Source organism: Vulpes lagopus, chromosome 3, assembly GCF_018345385.1.
Source record: "Vulpes lagopus strain Blue_001 chromosome 3, ASM1834538v1, whole genome shotgun sequence".
NCBI classification, from domain to species: Eukaryota; Metazoa; Chordata; class Mammalia; order Carnivora; family Canidae; genus Vulpes; species Vulpes lagopus.
In genome coordinates this window covers 117,661,191-117,673,508 of record NC_054826.1, presented here as the reverse complement: position 1 = coordinate 117,673,508, position 12,318 = coordinate 117,661,191, and the positions used below count along the sequence as shown (strand labels likewise).

The window sequence follows — 12,318 nt, the reverse complement described above, 5'->3', positions numbered from 1 at the left end:
GTAGCTCAGACATGTTAACAAAAACAGGCAGCCAAGGAAATAGCATGCCAGAGGTCAGAAAATTAGGCTTTCTACTCCAAGGCTGCCAAATAATCCATTCATTTAAACTATCTGGGCTCAGGACGCCTGGGTGGCTCAGCAGTTGGGTGCCTGCCTTTGGCTCAGGTCGTGATCCCTACAAAGAGCCTGCTTCTCCCTCTGCCTATGTCTCTGCCTCTCTCTCTCCCTCAGTCTGTGTCTCTCATAAATAAATAAATCTTTAAAACATAAATAAACTATCTGGGCTCTTCTTCTTTAGAGCTTATAAAACAAATATCCTTTGTTTCACAATATTTGAGAAAATTGTAAAGGCAAATACATATTCTCCCAAAAGGCAGAAAACTCCTGATCCTTGTACTGAGTAGGAAACTATAAAAAAAAAAATAAAATGTACCGACATTCTCTCACCACCAGTTCACACTTAGAATAGCTCACATATGCAAGTCGTAACACATCACAGTAGATTCTGAAAACCGAAAACCTTAGCTGGGCATTCTTTACATTCAAGATCAAAAATAGAGAAAAGTTCCCAGCACCAAGACCGATTACACAAACAATCTCAAACCTGCTATAAGCTACACGATAGAAGTTTAAATGAAAACATTAAGAAAATACTATGATACATGGCACCCACAAATGGCAAATCACAAAGTTCTTGACTCGATCTAACCAAAGAGCAGGAAATACAACCATAGCTTGACTCGATCTAACCAAAGAGCAGGAAATACAACCATAGCTACTCTAATTTCGTTTTTTTTTTTAATATTATATTTATTTATTCATGAGACACACAGAAAGAGAGGCAGAGACATGGGCAGAAAGACAACCAGGCTCCTAGGGAGAACCTGATGCGTGACCTGATCCCAGGACCCCAGGATCACACCCTGAGCTGAAGGCAGACACTCAACCACTGAGCCACCCAGGCATCCCTAGCTACTCAATTTCTTGTTTTAAGTCAGAACATGAGAAGGTGACACATCTTAGTCATTTTGATATGGTTCCTCATAGAACTACCTTTCCTGAACTTTACTGTGTCAGGATACCAATACCGCAGATGAGGGACATTGTACCAGTCCCATTACACTCGTGACAGTATTCACTTGAGACACATAGCTGAAGACAAGGTTTTCTGTATTTGTAATTGCTTTATGGTAATGAAAGTTGTATGTTCTCATGACCTGCTTTGTTCCGATCCTCTGGGCCACAGAAGTGTGGGTGTGTTTCCCCCAACTCAGCTGCTAGAAAGCACAGAGATGAAGAGTGGAGACTTTCTCTGACACAAACTCTGTGTTCTAATCACACTGTACAAAGCACATCTTCATTTTTCTTTGCTTTCAATTTTTCCTTTACTCATTTTTTAGGTCTTGTGTCAAAAGGTAAATAACGAATTTATCTTTATTTGCCAACACAAATTCTTTTTAAAACCTGGCAGAGATGTAAAAAAGACTATCTTACCCTACCACCACCACACACATGTACACACGCACCTGGCCTTCCATTAGTTCCAGGTTTTCTGTGGTTTGAAACGTGCAATTCCCCACCCCCATCCACATCTTCCCTTTTTATCCTGTTCTGAACCAAGACCCAATGTCTTCTGACTTGGACCACAACCCTCCTTTCTGTCTACCGTTCCTGAGTATTCTTTTTTTTTTTTTTAAGATTTTATTTATTTATTCATGAGAGACACACACACATAGAGAGAGAGAGAGAGGCAGAGACACAGGCAGAAGGAGAAGCAGGCTCCATGCAGGGAGCCTGACGTGGGACTCAATCCCGGGTCTCCAGGATCACACCTTGGGCTGAAGGGGCGCTAAACTGCTGAGCCACCAGGGCTGCCCTGTTCCTGAGTATTCTTACAGCTCTGCCCACTGAAATATCCCATCACTGACAGAGGCACTAAAAGATGGACTAAGGAAAGGCCTTTCTGTCCCTGTCACTAGAGTCCAAAATATCCTAACTTCCTTCTCTTTAAATATCCAGCCAAAGGTTCATCTGTCCCTTTCTGAATCTATGTATTTTCCACTCAAACAACACCCTTCAGGTTACACAACTTAATGTCTTTTTTAATGCCACTGAACTTAAAAACTACTTAAAATGCACTGGGTGTTATATTTTGGCAAACTGAATTAAAATAAAGTATTTTTCTAAAAAAGTACTTAAAATGATGGGGCGCCTGAGTGACTCAGTCAATTAAGCATCGGTCTTCAGCTCAGGTCATGGTCTCGAGATACTGGAATCAAGCCCGATGGTGGGGAGTGGGGGGCGTCGGGGGGTGATGTCTCTGGTCAGCAAGGAGTCTGCTTCTCCCTCTCCCTCTGCCCCTCCTCCCCACCCCCACTTGTGCACTCTAATAAAATATTTTTAAAAAACTACTTAAAATTATGAATTTTGTTATGTATTACTTACCATAATTTTTTTTAAATCCTAGAACCTACCAAATCTATTTGAAATTAGAATCCATGACCTTTGATTTGCCCTAATTATACCACTTTCAGGATTCAAAGAATGAGCACCGCTATTTGGGAGAACAATTTCAGGCATCCATCAAAATTTCATATGCAGACGCCCTATGAGTCAGCAACTCCCCTCCTAGGAAATCTGTCAAAAAATTCTATAGGGCGCCCGAGTGGCTCAGTCAGTTAAGCGTCTGCCTTCAGCTCAGGTCATGATCCCAGGGTCCTGGGACTGAATGAGCCCCAAGTAGGGAGCCTGCTTCTCCTTCTATATCTGTCCCTCCCCACCACTCATACCCTCTCTAATAAATAAATAAAATGTTTTTTAAATCCTATAAAAATATTCCTACATATCTGTGGCACCTAACTGGCTCAGTCAGTGGAACATACAACTCTTGATCACAGGGTGGTGAGTCTGAGTACCTCACTGGATGTAGAGCTTACTTAAAAAGAAAAAATTCCTACATATACACCAACATATACTACACACGAATGTTTACAACACTGTTTAAAATAAGGAAACCTTTGGGGAGCCTGAGTGGCTCAGTCGGTTAAGCATCTCTTAGTTTCAATTCAGGTTATGATTTCAGGGTTGTAAGGTCAAGTCCCATGTCAGATTGCATGCTGGCCTAGGAGCCTACAGAGGATTCTCTCTCCTTCTGCCCCCTCCCCTGCTCTCTTTCTCTCAAAAAAAAAGGGGGGGGGAATCTTTGGAAAAGTTCTACATTCCAATTAAATAAATTACATACATCCACACTGTGAAATATGAAGAAACTGTGTTGAGTGGAAAACACATGTTACATAAAATATGAATATTAGGAATCTGTAAATATTTTTAAAAAGACAAACATGTGTGTAGATTTATGGATACAGATGGTCCCCTACTTAACAATGGCTCATATTAAGATTTTTCCACTTCACAGTGATGCAAAAGCAGTATGTACTCAGTAGTAACTTTACGTTGAATTGTGAATTGGGATCTTTTCTGGGCCAGAGATATACACAGTACAATACTCTCTTATGATGCTGGGCAGTGGCAGCTCCCACTCAACCACACAAACACAAGCACTTAGAACCATTCTATACTCATGCAATCATTCCTCTTTTTTTCTAAGATGTTATTTTTAAACCTTCATAAGGCTCAAACTCACAACCTTGAGATCAATAGTTGTATGCTCTACTGACTGAGCCAGCCAGACACCCTGCCCATACAACCATCCTACGTTTCACTTTCAATATGGTATTTGACAAATGATGAGACTGTTAACATTGTATTACAAAATAGGCTTTGTGTTAGATGATTTTGCTCAATAGCAGGCTAATGTAAGTGTTCTGAGCACCTTTATGATGTTCAATAGGTCAGGGGTACCAAAAGCTGTTTTGACTTACAAGATTTCCAACTTTAAAGTGAGTTTATTGGGACATGCCACCAATCTAAGTGGAAGAAATCTGTGTAGGAATACAAGTATATAAAAGTTAAGAAAGGGATGCCTGGGTGACTCAGTGGGTTAAGCGTCTACTTTCGGCTCAAGTCATGATCTCAGTGTCCTGGGATCGCCCACCCCCTGTTCATGCTCTGCCTCTCAAATAAATAACATAAAAATCTTTAAAAAAAAAAAAAAAAAGTCAAGACAAAAGGAGGGAAGGAGGTGTCCCAGGGAAGAGGATATATTAAAAAAAAAACAAACAAACTCATTTTTTTACTCTATAGATAGCAGCAATGCTCTGATATTTCACAATCATTTATGTATCTTCAGTGAATTCAACATTTGAGGCTCCACTAGAAAAATAAAAAGGAGAAGAAAAAGAGATGAAAACAATGTAAATGCCTAAATACAGAAAAGAAATTGACAAATGCCAGAAAGGAAGGAGGCAAGGGGCTGGGCAAAATGGGTAAAGGGAAATGGAAGGGAGAGGCTTCTAGGCATGGATGAATAAAGTCATGGGAACACAATATTTTAATAGCCTTGTTCGGTGACAGGTGGTAGCTATACTTGTGAGCACACCATGACATATAGAGATGCTGAATCACTATGTTGTATACCTGAAACTAATGTAATACTATTTATCCATGTACTCAAAAAAAATTTTTTTAAGATTTTATTTATTCATGAGAGACACAGAGAGACGAGGGAGGCAGAGACATAGGCAGAGACAGTAGCAGGCTCCAGGGAGGGAGCCCAATGTGGGACCCGATCCCAGGACTCCAGGATCACACCCTGGGCTAAAGGCAGATGCTTACTGCTAAGCCACCCAAGCATCCCAAAAAAATTTTTTACATAATGTGAATCCTTCCTATTCCACTGGACAGGAACAGCCCCTGGGAGAGTGTGTGGTTCTTAGTCAGCCTGTTCTTCCCTTTCCTGCCTAGTGTGTAAGCAACTCACTGTATGTACAGATGTTTATTTTTCAAAAGAATCTATTATGTTACTCTACTTCCAAACCCTATCTGTTTTAAGGGTGATAAGAGCTTTCCAAGAGTGTTTTCACCCCGCTCTCTGACTTTAGAAACTAACTCCCTTGTAAGATGCAACTCTGCCCTAGAGTTTTAAATAAAACAGATACCACAGTGGATGGAGAACCCGAAAAAAAAAAAACAACTAAAAATTCAAAGATATTATCATTCACCTTATCCATACAATTCACAAGTTTACATACTAAATTTAAACCTTTTCTCTGCCTTTGCTTTTTCCAGACTAAAAAATTGCAATGTTGATCCCATTGTCCATTTTGTTTTTTAAAGATTTCATTTATTTATTTGAGAGATAGAGTGTATGCACACATGTGTATCCAAGCGATGGGGGGGGGGGGGGGGAAGCAGAGGGAGAGGGACAAGCAAACTCCACACTGAGCACAGAGCCTAATTCAGGGCTTGATCTCACGACCCTGAGATCATGACCTGATCCAGAATCGGATGCTTAACCGAATGCACTACCCAGGCACCCTCCATTGTCAGTTTTAGACAGGAGTCTCTGGCCTATCCAAATCCATCATATCTTTTTGTTTGTTTGTTTTTTAAGGAGTGGGCTGGCAACTAGAATTGCATTAAGTGTTCCAGGTATACCCAGAGAATATATGCTTTGTGTGACGGGCAGAGTTCTTCTGATCCACTTCCAGGGCATATCCTAGAATATCTGTACTTTTGTTGGTATTTAGAACAAAGCATCACCCCTAAGGTGTCTCATTGCCAATATCTGCTTTTGCATGATCGATGCCTGGCTAAAGTTGCGGAAGCCACGTACATTTCTCTCTTCTCCTGGTATCGCTAGAAAAATTTTATCCACACCAACTGCCAAACAGAGCCTATTTTTCTCTCATTGAGAATCAACAAATACTGTTTAATTAGTATCCCCTAATAAGGTAGTTGGTAAATAACTATTAACTGAATGCAGGATAAAGGCCTACTTGCTAATTTAAGAAACCAGGTTACAAGACCAAAATTCCCTTCCCCTTTCCTCTTCACCCCAGGCATATGATTAACTCATAATTTCACTTGCCTTATTATAGAAAGAATCTGGCATGGCTATTAGGTCAGAAGCCTATGCTCCAGGCTTTCTTAATTCCATTACTACTTACAGGTAGAAGAGAAGAAGGATGGCAAACTCAAATGAACATTGCTGAGAATTGAGCACCCAAGATAGTAAAGGAAAAGAGATCAACACTTGTCTCTAATCACATATCCACACACTACATCACTTATTTACATCCTCCTTATGCTTTACAACAGATTATTAAGAGAACAGAAAGAGAGAACTGATATTTACTGAGTGGCTACCAGGTGAGCTACAAAATGCTAAAGGTGATGTTCTTTTTTTTAAAGATTGTATTTATTCATCAGAGACACAGAGAGAGAGGCAGAGACATAGGCAGAGGGAGAAGCAGGCACCCTGATCCCAGGATCCCGGGATCAGAACTTGAGCCGAAGGCAGACGCTCAACCACTGAGCCACCCACATGCCCCTAAAGGTAATATTCTAAAGGTAATGTTCTAAATCCTTACCTTGGTTCATAAAAGTATCCCCTCTCCTCCTCCAGAGGAAACTGTGGACTCTCTTAACTGGGGAACTTGGGTAACAGAACTGAGCAAATGCACTTTAGGCCCTTCTGGGTTCTCTTTTTAAACAGGATACACATATACTCTGTTACTCTAGAAAATAAAGCCCTACCCTTGGAGATGTGTACAAAGAGAATGGGGCAGGAAAGCCTGAAGGACCTGATTTAAAGGTTCAAGTCAGGGGGAGGATATTAAAAATCCCAAACAGAAACACATTACAAACCCATGTTCCCAAAGTCAGCTTTGCTAGTAATAAACCTCATGTTCGGGTTTCCACCTGTTTACCTATTGCTCTAACCCCTTGATTCTAAAGGAAGGAGGAAAAGAGCAGTGTCATTAAAAGCGGTGTCATTAATTTGCAATCCTAAGGGGGTTTGCTGAAAACTGAAAGTTAGTGGTAGAACCAAATTTTTAAAAGAATTCTGGGGGGAACCCTAGGTGGCTCAGCAGTTTAGCGCCTGCCTTTGGCCCAGGGCGCGATCCTGGAGTCCCGGGATCGAGTTCCGCATCGGGCTCCTGGCGTGGAGCCTGCTTCTCCCTCCTCCTGTGTCTCTCCCCCTCTCTCTTTTTCTCTGTCTCTCATGAATAAATAAAATCTTAAAAAAAAAAATTCTGATTCCACATTTCCGCACTTGCCTCATCAGCACTTCATAACAGAAGAAAATCAATTATGCTACCAACCTGACAAACAAACTTGACATCTGGTGAGGACCTATTGAAAGGTTTCGGGAATACATAGAAGTTAAATGACTTTGTTATATACCTGCGGGAAAGAAGACAAAAGGAGACTTAGTGGGTTACATGACTCCATGAAAAAAGAAATCTGCCGCTTGTTAAAACAACCTACTTTGAATCTGTGTAGTCATACTTAAAAGTGCAAAGGCCAAACTGAAACAGCAAAAAGTCCATGGAATGCTGGAAAAGGGAAACAAAACACCGTCAAATGAGTGTTGTATATTCGACGTGAGCATCAGTACTCTCAATCAGGTGGGCTTTCTAACTACTCAATTTGACTTTTAACAGAATACTTTTGATTACAACAGATTACACATTGCTTATCAGAAGCATTATTAATTTACATATGCTTCTTAATTCCTTTCCCAATTAAGCACCTATCTACCAACCAAGAGCAAGAGCATCATCTTAGGCCTATTTCCAAATGATTAAAATAACCCCCTTGTATTTCCTACAAATCAAATTAACACTGAAAATACTAAACCTTCCCCAAAATGTTTTCCAGCAAACAATTATTTTTGCTGTTATTTTTAACATCACTAAAATACATTTCATAGCTGGGGTAGAGAATTTAACATGCAAGTTTCATGATGACATTTCTTTATAATTCAACGTAAGGAAGACCAATATGGGGGGAAAATAGATGTTTGAACACATCCACTTACCTTTTTAAGCTTCTGATACCTTTCTTCTGGAGTGTCAAAACCATTTGTTAGTGCAGTGACTGAAGGTCCATCACTGATTCCTAATTTTAAGAAAAAAAAGGTCAGTCCACTATTCAACAGCACATAATTTCCTGTTCTTATGAATTAAGATTAATCGGAAGTGCTCCTTACTTTACTTTTCCAAAATGAAAATTAATTTCACTGGCCACCAAGCTCAACACTGTAATAATGAATTTAGAGATGTGAATGCTTTAATTTGATCATATGCAGTACTACTGTCTAAAATAGGTTTCAAGGGTGCCTGGGTGGCTCAGTAGGTTAAGTGTCTGCCTTTGGCTCAGATCATGATTCTGGAGTCCCACTCAGTGGGGAATCTGCTTCTCCCTCTGTCCCTCCCCCAGCTTGTGTGTGCGCACGCATGTATTCTCTCAAATAAATATTTTCTAAAAATTAATAAAATAAGTTTTAAAACACAATAATGATGTAAGAAAGCAATCTGTAGGACAGCCCTGGTGGCTTAGCGGTTTAGCGCCACCTTTGGCCTAGGGCATGATCCTGGGGACCCGGGATCCAGTCTCACATTGGGCTCCTTGCATGAAAGCCTGCTTCTCTCTCTCTCTCTCTCTCTCTCTCTGTCTCTAATAAATAAATAAATCTTTAAAAAAAAAAAAAAGGCAAGCAATCTGTAGGATTAAATAAGTTTTGTTGCTTTCTAAAGGATTAACGTGTAGTCAGACATCCAGCAATGTTGAAGTATATTATTGTTAGAATATCAGTCTTGATCAACAATTTGTAGTAATACCTATACAACAAAGAAATTTTGAAGGTCACAGAGAAAAATGATTTCTGGTGAAAACTCAGCTTCCTAGGGAACTGACTCCAACTAGAAACCTCAGGCTTAACGGTGAGTATCATATTTACCCGAGCACAGATTCCTTCAGAAATGGGTTAAATTTTTAAACACATAAAGTCAGGTAGCAAAAGTGGGTACCTGCACCAATTGTTCATAATGACTTCAACAACTCAGAAATTAGTCCTCTATCCCCAAAGGGTGGGGGGGGTGGGCTTTGCAATTTTAAGTGTTGATAATTAACACACACACACACACATTCATGCTGAGGTAGGCAATAAACACTTCCACCAAAGCATAAAGGAATACCTTCATTTACCTACAAGAGCCTGATCCTAAAGTCAAGTCACAAGGGAAAAACACTGTATGATTCCACTTACAGGAAGTGCCTAGAGTAGTCAAATTCATAGATACAGAAAGAATGGCTGCTGGCTGCTGGCTGCTGGAGGCAGCAGGGAGGGGGAAATGGAGAGAATTACCGTCCAATTAGTACAGAGCTTCAGTTCAGGAAAATGTTAAAGTCCTGGAGATGGATGCAAGACGAGCTGAAACGTGCTTACTGCCAATGCATTATGAAATCCATTTCAAGATGGTTAAAATAGTAAATTTTATGTCATGTGTATTTTACCATACACACACACACACACACACACACACACACAGAGCCTGACCTCAATCCTACCACGTGCATGTCAAACAACTTTTAAGCTGCGCCCAAATCAAGATCTCGATCTGCAACCCTCATGGAGCTTCAACAATCCCAGAGCCACCGCACCTCTTCCAGGCCTAAACGGAGAGTCCTACAACGCCCAAGGCCACAAACAAGGAGGAGGGGCCAGCAGGCACGGGGTCTGCCCCTCGGGAAGAAGAGCCTTGGCTACGCATTGCTAGCTCCTGGCTTACAAGCGAGGGATACCTGAAAACTCCCCATCGATGGCGAAGAAGTCGGCCTCCTCTATGGCCTTGTACACTTTGTGAAGGTTACTCTTAAAATCTGTGAAGAAACCGAGAAGAGGCTCAGAACCGGTGGCCTGGCTTCCTGCCCAAGAGCTCCTAACGGGAGAGGAAGGAAGGGCTGGGGAGACTCTGAGACCTCGGGCGGGAGGAGGGCAAGGCGGAGAGTATGAAGTCGCCGAGGGGTGCACGACTAGAGGGGGGCAGGTTCCCGGTGGGTGTACCGGGCCACAGGAGGGCACATGGGGGTGGGTGCTCTCAGGCCACAGAGGGGAGGGGGGACGCCCGGGCAGGAGGGCACGGGACAGAGAGGGGCAGGCCCCCCCCCCCAGAAAAAGCTCACAGACTAAGGGGCTGCCCCAGCCCCAAGGCCCCGCCAAGCAAACCGGCCCCGGCCTGGGCCTAGCAGGCCGGGTGACGGGGGTCCGTGGGGCTGGGGGAGGTGCACGCAGGACACGCACTGCTCCTGATTATCTCCATTCTGCAGAGTGGCCAGAACCGCGGCCCCGCCCGGGGCCCGCCTCAGCCGTTCTACTCGCAAAGTTCCGCGGGGACCGCAGCAGCAGGCAGCGGAGGTGGCGGCGGCGGAGACCGCGGCGGCGACTTCCGGAAACAGCGCGCGCCGGCGCGCGTCACGTGAGCCTGCGTCACGGCGGGGGCGGGGCCGAGCGGGGCCCTTTCCCCTCCTTCCAGGGACAGGGGAGGGGCGTGGCCATGGGCATCCCCGAGGCGTGGTCTATCTCGCCTGCGAGGCCCGGCGTAGGACAGTCCCTTCCGAAGAAGTGTGTTCGTGTCTTAACCCCCGGTGAGGGAGCACGTAGTCCCTGGCGACGTTAGGTGCCTCACATAAAGTGAGGAAGAGGAGGCAAGGTCCCTGCCCCGTTGGAGCTTCCCTTGGGATGGAAGGGGAAAGGCAGGCAGGAATCAAACTTGCCCCTTGGAAATGCGATCAGCGCTGTGAAGAGGAGGCTGGTGCTACAATAAAAATAATGGGAGGGGGGGCAGCCCGGGTGGCTCAGCGGTTTAGCAACGCCTTCAGCCCAGGATCCTGGAGACCCAGGATCGAGTCCCATGTCAGGCTCCCTGCATGGAGCCTGCTTCTGTCTCTGCCTGTGTCTCTGCCTCATTCCCTCTCTCTCTCTCTCTCTCTCTCTGTCTCTGTCTCATGAATAAATAAATAGTATCTTTAATAATAATGGGAGGGGAGGAAAAAAAGAATAGGAGGGAGGGCTATTTAAGAGAGACAAAGAGAATGCAAACTTGAGACTTTTCGTTTTAAGATTTTATTTATTCAGGAGAGACACCTAGAGAGGCAAAGACATAGGCAGAGAAGTAGGCTCCCTGCGGGGCACCTGACGCAGGACTCCATCCCAGGACCCCAGGATCATGACCTGAGCCAAAGGCAGATGCTCAACCACTGAGCCTTGGAGGTGCCTCCCCCCCCCCCCCCCCCCCCCCCCCCCCGCCAAAGCTGAGACCTTTATCTGCTGCCCTAGTCAATGGGACTGGCGAACGAAAACAGAGGAGATCTTGCTGGTTAGGCGGATTGGGAGTATACCATTGAATCTCAGAGCCTACAATGGTGTTGATACACAGTAGATGCTCAATAAACCTAGGCTGAGTGCATGAATTCACTTTCATCTTTCACAAAAGCCGACTCTGAAGTTGATTGGAGGAACTGCTTTCCATGGCTAGGTCGACCATTGGTTGGGTCTGGAGGTATTCAACCTTCCTAAATCTCAATTTTCTCATTCATTAAATAGGGTTGAAGATAAGTGGTGATAATGTCTGTGAATTATAGAGTACTGTATAAATAAATGTAGATATGATTGGAGTTTTGACTTGTCACAATTCCCCTGCATTCACATCTCTTAGTTTGAGATATAATGTGTAAAAAATTTTTGCATGTTTTTTGAAAAAAATAATCGTTTTCCCCAAAAAGGAAGTATTAAGTATTCTAAAGCACACACAAAAGGGTCTGGACATGTTTTCCCCACCAGTTGCCTCCACAAGTTCATTTCTCTGGCCTCATTCAATAGAAATTTCCATATAGGTAATTATGTTCACTATCCCCAGTGTGAACAGCAGAGACTAAGTGTGAATTCTAGAGTTCAGATGGAACGGGAAGGAAAAAAAAATATGTTAGGTAGTCAAACTTCAGGTTTGAAATATCTCTCTGCCTTCTCGTCTCAGCTTAAAAAGTCCAATACAGAGACTACTAGACACATATGGCCACTTAAATTTAAATTTCAAGTAATTTAAATAATTGTAAGTAATTTAAAACCTAAGTAATTTAAATAAATATCAAAACTTACTACAAAGCTATAGTAATCAAAACAGGGTGGTATTGGCATAAAAGAAAGACCTAGAAACCAATGAAATAGAGACCTCCAAAATAAACCCTTGCGTATATGGACATATGATTTACAAGTATGCGGAGATTATTCAATTCAAAAAGAACAGTCTTTTCAATAATAGTTTTGGGAACACTGGATATCCACGTGCAAAGAATGAAGTTAGAGCCTTACTTTATACTATTTAAAAATTAACTCAGAATAGATCAAACATC

At 42.8% G+C, this 12,318-nt stretch overlaps 1 protein-coding gene across 1 annotated transcript in view; it reads right to left on the bottom strand.

Moving 5' to 3' along the window:
* Positions 1-10,399, bottom strand: part of PARN (poly(A)-specific ribonuclease) — a 154,554-nt gene extending 144,155 nt beyond the window's left edge. The window contains exons 1-5 of the mRNA XM_041748340.1: positions 10,211-10,399; positions 9,712-9,789; positions 7,946-8,025; positions 7,393-7,460; positions 7,227-7,308 (exon numbers count right to left, since the gene is read on the bottom strand). Coding sequence (XP_041604274.1) covers positions 7,227-7,308; positions 7,393-7,460; positions 7,946-8,025; positions 9,712-9,789; positions 10,211-10,229 — 327 coding nt within the window. The 5' untranslated portion in view covers positions 10,230-10,399. The remainder of the gene's footprint in view (positions 1-7,226; positions 7,309-7,392; positions 7,461-7,945; positions 8,026-9,711; positions 9,790-10,210) is intronic.
* Between the last annotated feature and the right edge of the window lie 1,919 nt (positions 10,400-12,318).